Here is an 18,858-nt window from a genome sequence, read left to right on the forward strand (position 1 = left end):
GGATCCCGTCTTCGCACCTGGGCTTGTTGGCCGGGATGTTTGTCCTGTTGGTGGGGCTCGCGTGGGTGCTTCCCGATTCTGCTCCTGCGGATTGTGGCTCTGGGTTTGCTCAGTGGTCCGTATTGTGCCTCTGTGGGTGCTGGCTCACTCGGGTCTGGGGTTTCATATCCTGCCACGGTTTTTTGTTGCCCCTTGGGGGTTTTTTGCTCACACTATGCTTGTGGTTGTCCGTGGCTGCTGGTTTTGCCGGTTCTCTTCCCCGGTCGGGGTCCGACGCTCCCTGGGCCGATTGGATCCTGTTCTTCTTTGTCCATGTTGGGGGTACTGGGTCCTTCCGGCTCGGGTTTTATCCCTGGGGGTATGGCCATTCTGGGGCTCGTTCCGCCCGGCTCTTCTGTCTTTCTTGCCTTTGGTGGCTTGCTGCCTGTGGCCTTGCCCCTGTGTTCACTCCAGTCCCTGTCGGATCTCCGTTATGCGGCTGGGTCGGTCCTGGGTGTCGGTGTGTGTAACTGTGGCCTTGTGGTTCGGTTTGCGGGCTCTTCCTCCTAGGGTCATGAGTTTGTGTCCCGAGGTTTGTTGGTTTTACCTCTTGGGTGCTCGCCTCGGCAGCTCCTTTGTTGCTTGTAGAACATTGCAGTGGCATTTTGCTTGTCCTCCGCGCTGGGCTGTCTTGCTCGTCCGTTCTGCGTTCCCCTTCCTTCCGGGTCCGTTGTGCTTTCTTGTGCATGGGTCCCCTGGTGGGTGTTCCCCTTCCTGTTTGGGGCTTGGCCTTGGTCCTGGTCCTCTTCGGTGACTTTGCTGACGGGGTCGCTTTGCTGTGGTTTCCTATGGCCCCCGGGGTCGGTTTTGCCTTGCTCCTACCTGGGCTCTCTTGTTGCTGTCGCGCTCACGTCCGGGGATCCTTTGGGCGGCTGTGGTCCGTGTCCCACCTGCCTCTCCTTGCTGGTGGGGCTTGGTGCCCTTCATTTTTGTTCGGGTGGGGTGCTGGTTTCCTTTTCTGTGCCTCCATTCGTTCTTGCGGCTCCTGCAGGTCGGGGTTCCCTCTGGTTCCTTTTGCTTCTGCCCCTGATTGCCGCCGGATCTGGTGGCTTTTGTTTTCTTCTCCCCTCCGGTCTTTGGTTTGGGGGTGGTTCGACTCTCTCGCTGTTGGTGGTCCGCCGTGCGTGTGGATGGGTTTCGGTCGGACTGGGTCTCTTGCTGCTGTGGCCTTTTTTGTTGGGTCTCTGTGGTGTGGTTGCCCTCTGTTTCTTCGTTTCCTATGGGGCCCCGGTGGCTCATAGGCTGTTTGGGTTTTTGCTCCCCTCTCGCTTTGGGCTGTCCGTTGGGCGGTCTTGGCATTTTGGACCGGCTTACTGCTTTCTGTTTGAGGGCCTGTTTACGGTTGCCTTTTGGCTCCGTTTGGTCTGGTGCCGTGCCTTCTCTGCCCTCCCGTGTTCTTTTGGTTGGGGGCACATTTTTTGTCGGTGCTTCGTGTCTGTGGGGTCCGGTTTGGTGGCCCTACAGGTGTCTTTCTGTCCTGGTCTGGTTCTTCCTGCTCGTGGTTGCCTCTCTCTTGGGTGGTCTTTCCACTTGCTGGCCTGTTGGGTTTTGCCCTCTTCCGTGGGGGTCCCGTCCTGGTCCATTGGTTTCTTGTGAGTTTCCATGAAGCCGCTTGGCTTTGGTATGTGCTCACTTTGTTAGTCATGTGGCGAGGAAGACTAACGAGGAGGAAATGCCCCGGTTACTTACCGTAACCTTCATTACTCCGAGTATAGTCTTCCTCGCCACATGAGTTCCCATCCCTCCCTCCATGTCCGGCTCTTGGCTTCATGTTTGTGCTTGGTAGTTTCAGGCTGATGGGTTGGGCTTGTCCGCCTTTTATAGGGGTCAGGGTGTAATGGGTCGGCCATATTGGGAAGGGATGGGAGGCATGGGAGGCTGACATTTTGCTTTGGAAGGTTCTGGTGTGGAGCTGAAGCTCACTTTGTTAGTCATGTGGCGAGGAAGACTATACTCGGAGTAATGAAGGTTACCGGTAAGTAACCGGGGCATTAATTCCCTATAATAAAATCAGGTGAACAACTTATCCTCATTTGAGATGTCTGCAATGTGAATCAGCATCTTTGGCCTGCAGACGTTGAAGAGGTTCAGGTCTTGGCAGCTCTCCAAAAGAATGACTTGCTGTGTTCCTTGGATGTGCAATACTCCAACTTTTATGTACTCATGCTGAAAGAACACAATAAGGATCTCTGTTTTCTGATGAGACCAAGACAACCAGTAAAAGACTGGTTGCCTGTTCTCAATGCCACTGATTGACTTTTTCTAAAATACAAGCTTCAGGTCCTCCTACACAGGACTGGCACCCTAATTTCAAATGTACTTATTATCAACTCTATGCCACAGAGCAGTAAAACCGACAGCCGGACAATCAATCAGAGCCTCTGAAATTTCATACATCTATGGTCTCAGCCTTCTGATGGTGGGTACACACTCCCATCATTTAGGTGCTGTGACCCTGTAACTTTCCATGTCTACAACTCATGGTGACCACTGACACATTAGACTCCCCAATCAAGTGGACCTATGAACTATCTTAACCCCATCTTAGAAGCTAGTGGAAATCCAATCAGATTATTTTCCCACTCATCTGAAGACTAAATGTTAACAGTTAGTGCTGTGGATAGAGTGGGTACCGGGATCCCGAGGGAATAGTCTGAAGTGGAGTTGGATGGGACGTGCATACATGCCTTCCCCCCAACTCGTCTGGTTTTGAGGCCCTTTCAGAGGATCAAGGGCAAACCAAGATGTTTAGTCATCTGAGCGGCTCCTGGCTCACCAACACCCAACACTACTTCTCATACCTACTCCATCTACTTTAGGAAGATCATATCAATTTGCCTCCATAGAAGAGACCTTATGTAGATATAAGGAGGGATAGCGCTCCACCCTCCTACCTAGAGCTCAACTTCAGCCCATGGCTCCTGTGAAGCTAGCTTTTGTAATCTCGTAGGTTGCCACAAAAAAAAAATGGAACTGATGAAAATGTGAGAACATTTTAATTTGAACTTCCCATATCTACTTTTAGGTAGCAGACTGTTGGCGAGGGTGTAACTGTTTTCATATACATTACAGACCCTGGGAGGTCTGCCTTGATCTTTAATTTCAGCTATTAGTTACCTCTTTTGTTTTACTTAAGGAATGTGATACTAGCTGGGTTTATTTTACAACTTTCAACACCTTGAGGCATCCTGTATCTCAACAGTTGGTTGGTAAGGTTCCATCATCCAGTTTCCTGTCAGTCAGCTTCAGCATATATGTTCATAATCACACATATCTTTTCTTTGTTTATTAGTTCTGAAAGTTAGGTCATCCCCTTCTGTATAATAATACAGAAATTGTAATCACATTTACGGCGGGAAGCATCATACATACGCAAGTAGTTAATCCAAGTCAATGACCATATACCAAATTTTCTATGGTGAGATTGCTATTGCTCACTAAGCAGTAATAGGGTGACTACCTTTAATTATTTTTGGTCAGAAACAGCGATTTATGGGCAGTAGTGTTCTACAAACTATTTCAAATAGTGGTATTTGCTTAGTGTATAAACTGGAACAATAATAAAACTTCCTTCATATAATGCATTGGTGAAATATGGGAGCATAGTGAAATGTATTCTATAGTAGTTCTGGCACTCAGTTCCCAGTAAGTGGATATTGAGATAAAAATATATTTTAGTTTTTAAAGTATTTTCAAGCAGTTTGTTTTTCTAATTAACGATACAAAGATAAGTGTTATGCACCATCTTGTCTAACTAAAGGCAGCAGCAGAAAGACACGGCAGATTGTATGAACCCTAGACAAAAACATTCAACAAATGGTAAGTTTCAACGGACACCAAGGTACTGATTTAGAGTTTGGTCGATGGGTACCCCATCACAAAGGAGACAGATATCCCGTCCACCTTAGTAAAAGTGCATTAGATTGTAATGCACTTGTAATAAAGCAGACAGGATATCTGTCACGTTTTTGATGGCGTGCCCGTCGCTGAACTCTGTATCAGGCACTAAGTCTATGTAGCTCTCGTGAGAACTAGGTCTTAGAATGATGAGCATGACAGGAAGAGGAGAATGAAAAATCCTAATACAAATAGTTTTCTATGGATCAAAAATGTAGGAATTCGCAGCACCCTCCTTTGCTGGCACTGCAATAACTCCAGCCTTTAAAATAATTCCAAGCACAAAACTTACCATAAACAAAAGACAAAATCACCCTTAATAACCTAATCCCAACCTTTATGCTAAACCAAATCTCAGCCTTAACCCTAAGTATAACTCAGTCTTCAATCTTAACCCTTATCATTGTCACAGAGCATTGATATATAGCTATACGCCCAATAGTTATCAGGCGCCGAACTAGGCAGTTCATTCTACAAGAGTAAAACAGGAAGTTTTTTTGAGGATTTTCTAGAAGGGAGCAGCTGATCAACGAATCTAAATTTTAAGATAACCATAACAATACCCTAACCCTTCAAACAGCTCTAATCCAAAGACTAGTTTCAGTCCCAACCTCACAAAGCTGAATTATTAAGGTCTGAAAGTTAAAAGGACGTTCCTCGATATAATTCAACATTCTAATTATTTTTTAATGTAGCAGTAAATAAGACTTGTGTCCTATCTAAACACTTGAATAATACAGCATCATATCGAGGGACTGAGTCAACTGTAGGAAGAGATATTGAAGAATCAACAGGCTGTAGTTCTCTGCTTTCCAATCTATAAAGAAAACCAATGTCTACATTTATACATGAAATAGCTCACTTCTCGCACATTTCCTCATTCTCCAATCTGCCTCTCTTTTTTCCATCGCTGCGCTATCAAAACGGTACATGTTATAGAGTATCCAATGACTAAACACATTCTGACCCTCTTCAGTCTTCTATTTCTCCGCATTTATCTAGGAAAGTTTCTGCTGTAACTGTCTAAATTATTGCACTGGCTTGTTAGAGGTCAAACGGATATCAACCAATGTACCATTACCTTGCTGCTAGGAACAACGGTTGCATCAACAGTTTAAGAAACAAGATAGGCCAATCCTAATTGCTGACCACAGAGGCGTTTGCTTTACAATTCAAACCCACATTTCTTCAGATACATGTGCTATGCTCCAAGCGCTCTCATCAAACTGTCATTCTTTCTCATGCAGTACTATCTTATCCTTCACAACAGCACTGTTATTATGATCACCACTAATCTTTCACTAGCCTTTTACTTTCGTGTAGATTATACAGAGTTTCTGCAAGCCTGGCCAGTAGCCTACTTTGGGAACTCCTTGCTTGAACAGAAATAACACTGCCTATGATATTATAATGATTTTAACTGATTTTTCTCACCATTCGGTTATCAGGTGCTTAGGCAGAGCAGTGTCACACAGTGCAAGCGATTCAACAATCGATCAACTGGAGTGTATATGAACCAGCAGACAAGTGAGGGCTTGAATAAATTACTAGATATTTCCTATCGTAAGAATTTGCGAATTCCCTCTTTTATTTATTATAAACACAGTAGTGTGCCAAACCACTCGCTAAGGGAATCAGCTACACAATTAATAACCTTTTAAACAACTCCTTATTTTATAATAGTTTTTTCCGAATATTCTCAAAAGTGCTGCTTAAAAAACCTTCACGTTTTCCAACCTATTTTTTTCATAAATTTAGAGGTGCCGTTCAATTTCAAAGTTTACGGTAATATGTTCCAAGGCCTTTAGTAAATCATCGAAAACACTACTTGGAAAGGTTTACACAGCCACTTGACCACACATGCAGCACTGTAGGAAACCACATTACTGGATATTTACCACACAAACATATCCAAAAGGCAGCTGTGCTTTCTTCTTGTGAATGAGCCAAAAGGACAAGATATCAAAAACAATTGAAGTTTAACATTATGACCAATTAAATAATAACAAACTAATACAAATTCTACCGTTTCTTTAAGAGGGTTGGTTGGCAGAGTAATAGTCGTTCGGTTTAAGTAATTTCATGCCTGTGATATAAGAAAACACAAGCAACCCCTTTTCACATTAGCACATCTGTGTACAAGGGTACCTGACTCATGCTGTTTTATCTCAACAGCAGGATAAATGTCATCCTCTCTAAAAAGGATCAAGTTACCTAAACAGTGGCTCGGTTCTGATTAATCTGAGAGTTATATCCAGTTCTCTATGTCGCAGGGCTGGATGCTGTTCAATAGCTGTTAAATTAGACCACTTTGTGCCCGGTTCATTCATCATACACAGCCACGTGCTATATCCCTGCACAGGCAGTCACCCTTACACAGGAAGTTGCTAATGGGAGAGACCTTATGGCATAGGAGTAACAGTCACCACCAAGGTAACTTGATTCAACTCCTACACTGTGGGTTTGTCCCATTATGTAAGTCTGGGCTCAATCGATGTCTGTGGGAAGAAGCGTTAGCAGCAGAATACCTACAGGATGAGATATAAGCGGCCCATGTAGCTGCCTTACATATCTCTCACAAAGGAACATGCCTGGAGAAAATGATAATGGCGTATTAGGTCTGGTAGATTGTGCATGCATACCAGAAAGAATGACTCCGACCTTCTAGTGACGCCACTGCCCCCCCCAGGGTTTGGCTCGCTCTGTGCATGGGTGTGCGTTTCATTGCGCCTCTGTTCTCCACGCACAAAGACGTGTCTACCTGTGTAGTGGGGAGAGAGGTATATTTTATTTACATGCGGTCTTGTGCAAACACAGTCTGTTTTTTACTGTCGTTATAAAGCAGGCCAGCTGCAAATCTGAAGGTGGAACTCGTTTTGTGCGTCCCAAAAAGCCTACGTTGTAACAGGATTCTGGCTGTCTCCCCAAATTTACCTCAAATGGCTCTGCTTCCTGGGTGAGGGCAGGCGTGTGCGGTCTGTGTCGTGTAATTTTCTGCACATTGGGGTATGTTTGCCGGATGTCGTTCTGTGTAGGGGTTGCCTGTCTGTCTTGTCTGCCTGTGGCTGCACCTGGTTGCCTGCTGGGTGTCTGCCCGTCATTCACCCTGTCTGGGGGCTCCGCAGTAGGCCTGGGCGGCAAATTCCGTTCCGCTCGCGGAATTTGCGGAATTTGCGTAATTTCGCGTTCCGTGGAGAACGCGAAGTTGCTCGAAAGTCTGCTTTCCGCGATTTCGCGAAATTTTTGCTTGTTCGCGTTCTCAAAATGCATGTTCGCGAGATATTTCTCCTCGAGCACGCAAACAGCAATTGCGAACAGGAAAAAAGCATCGCGAAAAAGCAATTCCGCGTGTTCGCGGAATTTCTGCGTGTTCGCGGAGATTTTTTACCGTTTCGCGGAGATTTGCGTAACGCAATTACGCAAATTCCGCCCACCCCTACTCCGCAGCCACAGTCTCCGCCTGACTGCTTTTCTGTCAGCCCGTCTTTCTGGGAAGCAGATTGTCCGTGACCCTGTCTGCATCTCTGTGACTCTTCCACTGCCTGTCTGTGTGTCTATCTGCAAGTGTCTCCTAGTGTGGGCCTGTGGAACTGTCACTGTGTCTGTTTGCTTTGGTGTAACCCCATGTGATGGTGTCACCCGGTGCCACAAACTCTTAGAGCTTGTGGTTCAATTTAGACAAAACAGAATTCTACACCCACCTAAATGTACATTACCTGATTGAGCGGGGGGCGAGATGCAGCAGCCAATCAGCTGGCATTTGATCACCTACTTGAACACAGCAAAATATGTTCCTCTTCTGTTTCTATAGGTGCTTATAGCTGCAAGGTAAGCTTCATGTGGCTATCCAAACTTGGTTCTGTTAGATGACCAAGTGGAAAACACCAGAGCGGTGATGGGATGCACACCATTTCAGTCCTAATCCATCCATAATTCTTCCAAAAATCATCAAAAAGTGCGTGCTGACTGGGCTTGTGCCTCGCCCCGGGGGCACAGTGATGATTAATCATGCTGGTGGGGTGTCATTACACCCCAAACCAAGTTACACAGCAAAAATGTCAAATTACAGTAATTTTCATAATTCTTTGCCATATTTTAATCAACATGTACGGTAACATGCTCTTTTCCCAGCTTCAAATGCTCAAGATGTGCCCATACGGACCTCTGTCAAGAACACAATAGAAACGCATGATACAACCATAGCAGTGTTCATTATTAATAACCCAATGCATTTCAAGTTCTTCTTCAGGGGTAACTGTAAATATCAGAAAAATCACTATTACTTAATTGACCTAATTTTAACATTTGTAATAATTAATTTATTCATGTTGCATCAAACATATATTAGCGTGAGCATTTTATTTTACCCATAATCATTGAAATAATATCTTTAACTCAACCACGAAAGTTTCTACCCCAAGTGGAAAACACAACATTATGGACTGAGCAAGAGAGAAGACTAATATGAAAATTGAGGCAGATTCACCTGTCCAAGTGGAAGTCCAAAGCTGTATTCTAAGAGGAGTCACCTATGTGGGTGAATGGTAACTGCGAGAATCTGGGTATATTATAGGATATGGCTGTGGGGCCTTATCATGAAATACACTAGCCAAAACAGTCTTGGGTCTCCAGTCAGGCTTGTTTGTATCACCTTTGCTCAACACTGGGTAGCTGTGGCTTCAAACAGCAAGGCTTGATAAAGGAGCTCAATGTAAAGCAATTAAAAGCACGAAACAACTAAATAAGAAAGTCAAACAACAAGAACGAGATCAACAACTTATAATAAAAACTAGTATATATTTTTATTACATTTTAGAGACCTTGATCATCGAAATCCACCATAGGGTTCCACAGATACAGATTTTTGAAGATATAAATACTTTTAAATGCAACTGCAACAAAAAGTTGCAAATATTAGAAAAGTTTGAAAGAGTTAGTTTGACAACTCCGGTCCAGCTTGGGTGACCAAATCCGACAGGATGGAGATCTGAGGGGCCAGAAAGGATACTTTGGACAATTACCTGGGCACTACAGCGTTATTAAAGCAAGTTCCAAACTTTACAGAACGACCACCATAGACTATAATGGAGTGGTCCTGATGCTGAGAATATAGGCGAAAAGATGCTCAAGGATGCTCCGATTAAGGTGCAGTCGATGGTGGTGTCTTTGTGGTGAGTCCTCGGTCTACAAATGGTGTGGGGCAACTTTGGTCACGAAGATCGGGGTCCCTCAAAGTCCCCTTTGTTGCATTAGCTGGCCAGCCGATGCTGGGCTACTGGTCTCCTTGCTCTCATTTGGGGTGAAATTCTTTGGTGGGGGCTGGTGTCCCTCTTGGTTGATGAATCCGGGCTTTGATGGTACTCCCGCATCCAGCGGACCTGGGTGCAAATTTAGCCCCTCGCGAATCGGTCACTTTGTATGCCCGGTGGCAGGTAGTGCCAAAACTGCAGTGGCTACCAACTTACCAGTTTGGGCTTCTTCAATTTTTCCCCGTGTCAGTAGCCGCAAGCACAGTCTAAACTTTACCAGCCCAAAGTGCAGCAGGTGCAATTCTTCCGATGGTGCAACTTCTCTTTGTGCAGTTTCAAGGGAAGCAGGGCAGTCCCTCTTCAGTTCTTTCTTCAAATCCAACGTGATCTGGCGAGCAGGGTGCCAGGGGTGCCATACGGGCCCCCTCCTTTTGAGTGATGTGTTTGCTATAATGTGTGGTATCTGGCTGTAGTAGAGTGCACTATACCAGCCACTCTACAAATGTCTAGACCCTTCAAAGGTCATCAGGATCTTGGTAGCCCTCCCTAGAGGGGTGGTGACCTGTGGGCTACACCTCCACGGGAAAACTGGTTTTCTCTCTGTGTCCCTGTCTCCAACTTGCCTAAGGGAAAAAAAAGGAATCCTGCTCGGGAGTGTTGTCACGGGCAGCCCTTCAAAGGCGGCTTCCCCTTTCAAGCTCACTTTTGGGCTAACACCTCGAGCGGCCTTTCTCGGCTAGGAGATAACACCTCACTCTGCAGCAACTGCCTTTATTCATAGCCTGAGAGTCATTTACACATCTCCCCAGGTGGGCAGAAAATTGTTTGTGAGGCCACTGGACTAGCTGGGCACGGAGAGACAACTTTCTAAAAGTTATTTAACCTTAATTGTGACAATAACCTCGACATGGTCATCAGGCAGGGTTCACTGCTGTGATTAATTTAATACCTTAGAGTACCCAGTTAGGTAGTCCCATTCAGAAGTTAGCCAGGCTGGGGTGCCAGCAGGTAACCATGTGTTAGCCAATAGGGCAGCAAAAAGGCAATTTCAAAGTGTTAGCCAATAGGGCAGCAAAAAGACAATTTCAAAGTGTTAGCCAATATGGCAGCAAAAAGACAATTTCAAAGTGTTGTTGTTAAGACATATGAAAATGTATGTCCTACTTACCATATACCTCCCTGCCATAGGCCTTCCTTAGGGGATACTTACATATAGGGTTAAGGGAGTGGTGGCTGTGCCATTGATTTTAAATGGCAAAGTTGAACTAGCAGTGTAAACAGTGCTCCTCCCATCTGCAGTGGCAGGTTGGGAGACATTTTGTCCTTTATCACACTCAGGGTGGCATACACAGTGCTGCAGCCCTTGGTGAACACTCTGCCCTACATGCCCTGGGTACCATATACAAGGAACTTAAAAGTAAATCAGTACTTGCCAATTGAGTATAGCCAATTCTACATACACTTTGTAAGGGTCAGAACACTGGCACGGAGCAAATAAACAGAAGCATCAGTCCAAAAATGTGAGGGTGAATATGCAAAAAAGAAGCATTTCCTTACAGTAACACTTTAGGAAAAAGACACTGAAAATGAGAAATGAAGAGGTCAGAATTCTTACCTCCTTTTGTAAACAGAGAGTCCCTTTTCCTGAGTAATCAGATATATTTCCTGTGAAGGAGATATAGGATGTCCAATTGTCAATTTTATAAAACAGTAGACTACCTGGAAAGTCACTCGGACGTTTTAGACATGTTGAGGCCAGGGAGATATTTAAGGGCCCCATTATAATTCAGGTGAAATAGGGTGGGAATTTACCTTACTTGATAAATACCATTACCTCAGGTGAGTTATTCACCATGTGCGGTAAATATCTCTAAATGCTTTCACTAGGAAAATAAGACAAAACATGCAGAATTACTTTCGAACACACCAAATTTTGCATTCTTTGACTTTTTCTCTGGACTTTTTCAGCCAATACATTTCGGCAGGTTTGTCCTGTTGGAATCCATTTGGGGTAAACTACGAGGGTGTGATAATTATCATAAAACATTGTAATTGTGATCCTTGTGCAAACAACAGTTTGCACAGGGATAGAAATGTACCCTTATCTCGTAATGAGGGTATTAATCTTTCTCTTGGTATTGGTGCAATAAGGTCTGTATTACTGGCTGTAGAAGCAGTTTCCAGTGCCACTATTAAGTAGCAGGGCACCTACAAATGAGAAGGGGTAAGACAAAGGGTGTATGACTAGATCCAATTTCAGAATTTAATTTTACCATTGCTGCATTATGCCTTATCATAGGGAATGCTGGCAACCATGTCCTTATCAGGGATGGGGCCCAACATAAATCCCTCTTGAGATGGAATCTATGCTAACCAACAATGATCATCTGTAGCTGATGGCAAACACCGTCTGTCTACATCTAAAAAAAAAAACGTACTCTCCCAATAAATTCCCCTCAATAGAATTCTATTTTTTGTACGCTGATTCGCTTTTGGCTTTGGTTCAAGTGCAATCCAATATTTTGATTCCACTAGAAGCTAATTATGAGGTGTTATGAACATCTGTGGTCTGGTATATTACTTTAGTGAAGTTGGTTCTAAAGAGCATAACTAAGGCAATTAGTGCAGGGACCAAACCGCTTTCCCATTTGGTGGCTAAAATCTCTGGAAAGGAATAATTTAATGAATAATGTAGGTTTCTGAATCCAGGGTGCACTATAAGGCCCAAGCCACTGAGAAATATCCCAATATAGCGCTTTCTGAAGAAATTAAACAACCAGAATGAAATATAGGAACCATGTAACCAAATAAGGTCTTATAGGTGTAATTGGGAAGCTGCTTTTTTTTTTTAGGTGAATGGGCTTGAGACGGTGACAGATATCCCGTCTGCCGAGATATAAATCCCATTATATCCTATGAGATTTATATTTTGGCAGATAGGAGATCGATCACCGTTGTGACGGAGTAACCGTCTGCCAAGATCTAGATGGGTACACTGTGAGAAGTTGGCCTGGTATATGATGCTCACTAGTTAAAGTGATCACCTTGTACCATGCCAAGCAACCCTTATGGTGTGGTTGTAAGTCAACCTTTTCGGACTAGCTGCCCTAGTGGTAGCGTAGGCTAAGCAGTCTTTGAGGCTAAACTCGTGAAGCGTGTTAAGCCAGCTGTTTTACCAAATGCAACCCCCTTTTATACCAATGAAAGGACACCACACAGATATATATTCAAAATATATATGTATTTATTTCTCAAAGTAACCCCTAGTCTCTTTATGAGCACAGGAGCACAAATCGTCAAACAAGATTATCACAGAATACACAGAAGTTGCACGTTATATGGATAGGCCCTGGTGGCCACTCAAACCATATACTAAAATAGTGGTATAAGTACCACGAACAGAAAAGGGAAAAGGCCTAGGGCCTCTAGAATCGCTGGGCCTACAAGGAGCTAACGTCAGTTAGTGACCAGGAGGTCCACGGGTGGCGTGTGCAGAGCAAATAGTCACACGCGTGCTCCCATAGGTTTCAATGGGTGCGTAAAAAGTACAAAGTTACTGCAAAGGAGATCTTCCGGGTTGACTAGGAACTTAAGATTTGGAACACAGGCACTAGAGATGTATTACTACACATGGGCACCGGAGTACCAGCTTTACCTCACCCACAGGAAGCGGGTGCATAGGCCTCAAAGTGCGTCGGGTTTCTTCTATCTGTTCCGTTGAGCCTGGGACAAAGATGCTGCAGGCGGTCGGTCCGGTAGAGATGCGGTGGATCCAAGAGTGGATCGGAGATGTTGAAGACCTGTAAGCAGAGGGGACAGTGTTCACAGTCACTAGCCAGTGACCAGCGTAGCACCAGGTGGGTACCAGGCGATGTCGGGTGCAAACAGGTGATGAGGGGTAGCTTGTCTCCGCAGCCACGTGGTCCCTGAAGGTCGACGACGTCCAGGAGTCGGCTCACGAGCTGTCCCACGCAGGCTCTCGCTGTCGGCGGTGTCGGCGACTTGATCGAAGCAAACAAGCCTTGGCAAAAGCAATTGTAGGAGGATTCGGAAATCAGCTGTTGGTTCTGACCAGCAAGGTCAGAGGGATCGCTCCTTTGGAGGGGAGCAAGGGCCAGTCTGGAGCAACCAGACCAGCGGTGTTTGTCGTAGATTTCGTCGCCAAGATGGCCACTAGCCAGCGGGCCAGCAACCGGTTAGGCGCGTCGAGTGGCAAAATGCAGAAGGGCCCCACGCAGATCGTGGAGATGCTGGAGGGCTCACCTTTGGTGCAGATGCTGCTCGAGGGTTGGGCTTCTCAGGACCCAAAGCACAACTTGGAGGGAGCCTCGGTTGTTGCACTGGTCAGCTTGTCGTAGTCGTTTCAAGATGGCTGGCTCCACGTGTCTCGGTGCCTCCACGGGTCTCCTCTTTGCAGGGACTGTGGATCGGGCGGTGAGAGGTCTGGAGGTCCAGGTCTTGTCAGTCTCTGGGCTCGGGCTCCGGCGGGAGGCGGCGGCAAAGCAGACGTTGATTCGCTGGATGGTGCTTGCGTTAGCAAGGTGGTCACTCCCTGACCACAGGGGAGATTGGCTTCAGTCCTCTGTGCGGCAGAGCGTCGAAGTTCCCGTCTTCTTCTTAGTTTCAAGTTGATTCCAGGATGTCTGAAGTCTTAGGACACAGCTCCTACCTTTAAGCGGATTCTAGGGGCCGGACTACCTGCTAGGTCCCTCCCTATGGGTGGGACCAGGAAGGGGGGTGGTTACACCCCCAATCCTTTGTCCAGCTCGCCCCAGGCCCGGGACTGGTGTGCCCCAGGACCGGTTTGAACTGGCATATGCACCGAGGCTCCTTGTGAGCCACAGGCATGTCTGGTTTCTTTCAAGCCCTACCTGACCAATACACAAAATCCTGTCTGGGGTGGTGCACGCACCTCCCCTGGCAGGAAACCCTTTGTCCACACCTCCCAAGCTGGAAGGACTCCCAGCAGCAGGAGGGCAGACTTGTGTCTGTGGTGGCAGCATCCATTTTGTGGAGCTGAGGCTATGTCTGATTTTACCCGGGTTTCAGGCACTGTACATGTCGTGTCCCTCTAGAAGGGTGGAATGCTAACCCCGTCGCCAGAATTGGCGAGGGGTTAGTATTCCAATTCGTATGACACCTTACTCGACATGTTTTGATAAAGCCAAACCAAAGATAGCATTTAACCGCGAGGTTCATAATGCACTTAAGAGTATATGGTATGACGATATCTGGAAACAGTAGAAGGAAGTTGTTCCGACCACTGCAGACAGGCTCAGCTCATGCCAGAGCACCATCTCACATGGAACCAAGCACTCTGCCTTCAGGATTGTTAAGGCCTGCCATAGGAGTGACTTATAGGTTACCAGGTGTCCCATTTAAGTTTAGGTATAGGTATACTACACCTAAGTAAGAGGTGGTTACACCAACTTACCCCAGCTGAGTGATCAGCCAGTTGTGTCAAATTTGTTAGGCCAAGCCTGGGGTGGCATAATACATGCTTCAGCCCCTGGCAGGCCTTAGATACACCAATGCCCTGGGTACCTAGTGTGCACTGGTACAGGGGCTCACAGGGTGATCCAACCAATTGGGTATGTACCTAGGGTACATGGAGTCCATTTTAAAGAGAGAGCAGATAGCCTGAGAGCCTGAATGGCAGGATCTCAGGCCAACTAAGTCGAAAAACCAGCTAGACACTAGGCAAAAATTTGGGGGTAACCATAGTCAGATATCCACCTTCCTACACAACCCCCCCCCAAACGAAGGGAGATAAGGCTGACCTTGACCAGGTAAGCCTATATTGCCCAAGTGGCCATATAAGGAGGAACCAGCACTGGCATGGTTACCCCCTGTCTCATGGTCCACTAAGCAATCCCTCACCCTAAGGGTATCAGAGGGTCTCCACCATAGGGAATCTCTACCTGTGGTGTGGCTTGGCAAAGTAAAAGGCTGGTGTTGAGATGGAGTACTGAAGTGAGTGTCCTCAAAGTGAGGCCTCAGCTTCCTCCAATCATCCTCCACCATGGATGCCTTTCTTTCTTTAACTGAGTTGCACTGTGCTCTCAGGGTCAGCCTCTGGCTACCTAAAGCTGGAGGCTGGGTCCCTTTTGTGGGCTTACTGGAGGGACAGGTCAGGTTTGGGGCCCTAAGGTCCCATGTTTGCCTGTGCCCAACAGAATCCCCCTGGGGGAGGTCCCTAACTACCTGTAAAGGAGATCCCTCAGGAATGTTTTTACCCATCACCTGACTAGGGCTACTAGCCAGGCAATCCTCATTCTTTTGATGGGGGGGTTCTTGTGGACAGGGGCCCTCTGGGGGTCCACTGGCCTCCCTGACCTCTGCAGCCCTGGGCTGACTGAGGCAGGGTAGAGAGAGGCAGGCTACCTGCACCAGACTGGATCCCACCTTGGAAGGGGCCACTGACATCAGAGGCTCTGCCAGGCCAGGCCTGGCTACCTCTGGGGCAGTTCCTTCACAAGGGGTGAGGTCAGATCCCTGAGGAGGCTGACCTTTTCCTAATGTCTGGGGAGAGGGAGACTTTTCTTCCTCCCCACTACTCTCAGTTTGTGTGGAGTGATCCATTGTTTCAGGCTTCACTACACCTATGTCAGTCTGAGTATAGGCTGAGACCATTACAGCCTTGCCAACCTTTTCAGGGGGGCACTCAGTTTGTGTTTGAGCTGTGACTGTCACAGCTCTGCCAGTCCCTACAGGGAAGTCTGTCTGTGCCTGGGCTGTGGCTACCACTGCCCTTCCAACCTTTTCAGGGAGGAAATCTATTTGGACAGGGGTTGTGAATGGCACAACCCCCCTACCCTTTTGTGAAAGGCCTACCATTTTAGAATGGGTGTCTTGTTCAACTCCAGCCCAAGCTGAGAGTTCTAAGTCATTCCCCAGTAAGCAGTCTACAGGCAAGGTTGGGGACACTGCTACCCTTTTAGGGCCAGTGACCCCTCCCCAGCTGAGACATACCTCTGCCATGGGATGACTGTTCTGTTTGCCATCAATGTTAGTCACCTGGTAGGAGAAACCGGGCAAAAGCTGCTCAGAGGGAACTAGCCAATGGGCCACCATTGTGATGCTAGCCCCAGTGTCTCTGTAGGCCTCAGCTTTTGTACCATTGATGTAGGGCTCCTGTCTGTACCTACCCAAAGTGTTGGGACAGGCAGTGAAGTTGGCAAACCCCATGCCACCATCACAGACAAGAGTGGTTGCTGTAGGGGAATTGGCTAAGCCAGGGTCCCCCTGTGTTCCCCAAGTAAACCCACCCAGATTTCTGGGGGCACTCCCACCACCTGGGGGATTACTGCTGACAGTAATAGGTGGTGTGACAGGAGTAATTGGAGGAACAGTTTTGTTTTTAGCCCTTGGGCAACCGCTGTCAGTTTTCCAATGCCCAGGAGTTTTACACTCATGGCAGTAGGGCTTTTTAGCTGTGGTAGAGGAGGGAGCTTGGGACCCACCACCCTGTGTGGAGTTTTGGGGCCCTGAGGAAGGTTTCTCTTTTTCTTTATCCCCACCCTTCTCTTGAGGCTTGGTGGTATCTTTCTTTTGGTCACCACCCTGGTTTTTAGGCCTGATCCTGGTCCTGACCCATTTATCTGCCCTCTTTCCCAATTCTTGGGGAGAGGTCAAATCTGAGTCTACCAGGTGTTGATGGAGAAGCTGGTTTTGACAATTACTTAAAATCTGCTCTCTCATCATCAAATTGTACAATCCTGTATAATCAGACACCTTACTTCCCAGCAACCAACCCTCCAAAGCCTTAGTTGCACATTCCACATATTCAGACCAGTCCTGAGTCTGTGTCTTCTGGGTGTCTCTGAACATTAACCTGTACTGTTCAGTGGTTAAGCCTAACCCATCAACTAGAACACTCTTCAGGACTCTGTAGTTTCTGACATCCTCTTCTCTAACAGTGAGGAGTCTGTCTCTGCCTCTTCCTTCAAAGGAGAGCCAGAGGATTGCTGCCCACTGGTCTTCAGGAACCTGCTGTACTTTGCAGGCTCTCTCAAGAGCAGTTATCCACTTGTGGATGTCATCCCCACTTTTGTAGGGGGGCACAACCTTAGACAGGTTTCTATTATCGAAAACCCTATCTTTGTCCTTAGGGACAATGCTGCCACCAGTGGGTATAGACCCACTCTCTCTAGGTTGCCTAGCCTTGTTCAGTTTTTCTTCCATCAGGGCTACTTCTAGCTCCTGCTTCCTGATCCTCAGCTGGGCTTCCTGCATTCTGGCCTCATGTTCCCTCCTCTGAGGGGTGGTCAGTCTCCTTCTGGAGTGACCTTGAGAGCCTCTAGAGCCATGGGAAGCATTGGAGTCACCTGAGCGATTCCTTTGCCTTCCAAGCCCTGTGTTAAGTCCACTGGGGAGATCCAATGGGGGGAACCCATTGTCAGTCCCCAATAGCCTTAGTTTAGCTGGGCCAAGTATAATACTTGGCACTGGGCTAGTTCTCCCTTCATCATCACTACTTTCTGTATCCTCACCACTTTCCTCCCCTGTAGTATGGTTCTCATCTAAGGGATGGCTATTGGAACTGGGTACCTCTGTAGTATCTTCAGAAGGGGGGCCTCCTGTTCCTGACCCTAAGGGGGCTAACTGGGAAGCTTTCTTGAGTGCTCTCTGATTCTCATCATTCTGTAAGAGCTCTCTGAGCTCAGCAGAGTTTGGGTTCTTGGGCTGTTTAAGGCCTCTAAGAGTTGCCAAATGCCTGAGCTCATTCTGATTAAGGGTAGCAAAGCTGGATGGTGCCCTCTGGGGGTCACTCTCAACAGAGATGGGTACAGTGGACCCCTCTGCCCCGGCCATTGCTCTTAAGTGTGGGTGGATGTGTTGCAATCTACCTACACTTGGGTTTACCTACTAAACCTATCTAGTAGTTGTAGTCAGGGTGTGCTACTCCCTTTGCTCTACAACAACTAAGTTCAGTAGAACTTATGTATATCTAATCTTGTTTTATATGTACCTACAGGTACCTATGTGATCTTTCAATTGGTAACCAAGAGATTACAATGGTAAAACACAGCAAGCTCAAATCCAACCGCTGCTCACCAATGTGAGAAGTTGGCCTGGTATATGATGCTCACTAGTTAAAGTGATCACCTTGTACCATGCCAAGCAACCCTTATGGTGTGGTTGTAAGTCAACCTTTTCGGACTAGCTGCCCTAGTGGTAGCGTAGGCTAAGCAGTCTTTGAGGCTAAACTCGTGAAGCGTGTTAAGCCAGCTGTTTTACCAAATGCAACCCCCTTTTATACCAATGAAAGGACACCACACAGATATATATTCAAAATATATATGTATTTATTTCTCAAAGTAACCCCTAGTCTCTTTATGAGCACAGGAGCACAAATCGTCAAACAAGATTATCACAGAATACACAGAAGTTGCACGTTATATGGATAGGCCCTGGTGGCCACTCAAACCATATACTAAAATAGTGGTATAAGTACCACGAACAGAAAAGGGAAAAGGCCTAGGGCCTCTAGAATCGCTGGGCCTACAAGGAGCTAACGTCAGTTAGTGACCAGGAGGTCCACGGGTGGCGTGTGCAGAGCAAATAGTCACACACGTGCTCCCATAGGTTTCAATGGGTGCGTAAAAAGTACAAAGTTACTGCAAAGGAGATCTTCCGGGTTGACTAGGAACTTAAGATTTGGAACACAGGC

At 46.7% G+C, this 18,858-nt stretch overlaps 1 protein-coding gene across 8 annotated transcripts in view; it reads right to left on the reverse strand.

Annotated features, from left to right (window-relative positions):
* Positions 1–18,858, reverse strand: part of ARL15 (ARF like GTPase 15) — a 1,560,154-nt gene that overhangs the window by 76,439 nt on the left and 1,464,857 nt on the right. The window contains exon 6 of one of the 8 annotated variants that reach the window (XM_085631276.1): positions 10,801–10,850. The exons of the other annotated variants lie outside the window; for them this stretch is intronic. Within the exon in view, the coding sequence (XP_085487402.1) occupies positions 10,801–10,850 (50 nt within the window). The remainder of the gene's footprint in view (positions 1–10,800; positions 10,851–18,858) is intronic. 8 annotated transcript variants of the gene reach the window in all.

Source organism: Triturus cristatus, chromosome 2_1 (genome assembly GCF_964204655.1).
Source record: "Triturus cristatus chromosome 2_1, aTriCri1.1, whole genome shotgun sequence".
Taxonomy (NCBI): domain Eukaryota; kingdom Metazoa; phylum Chordata; class Amphibia; order Caudata; family Salamandridae; genus Triturus; species Triturus cristatus.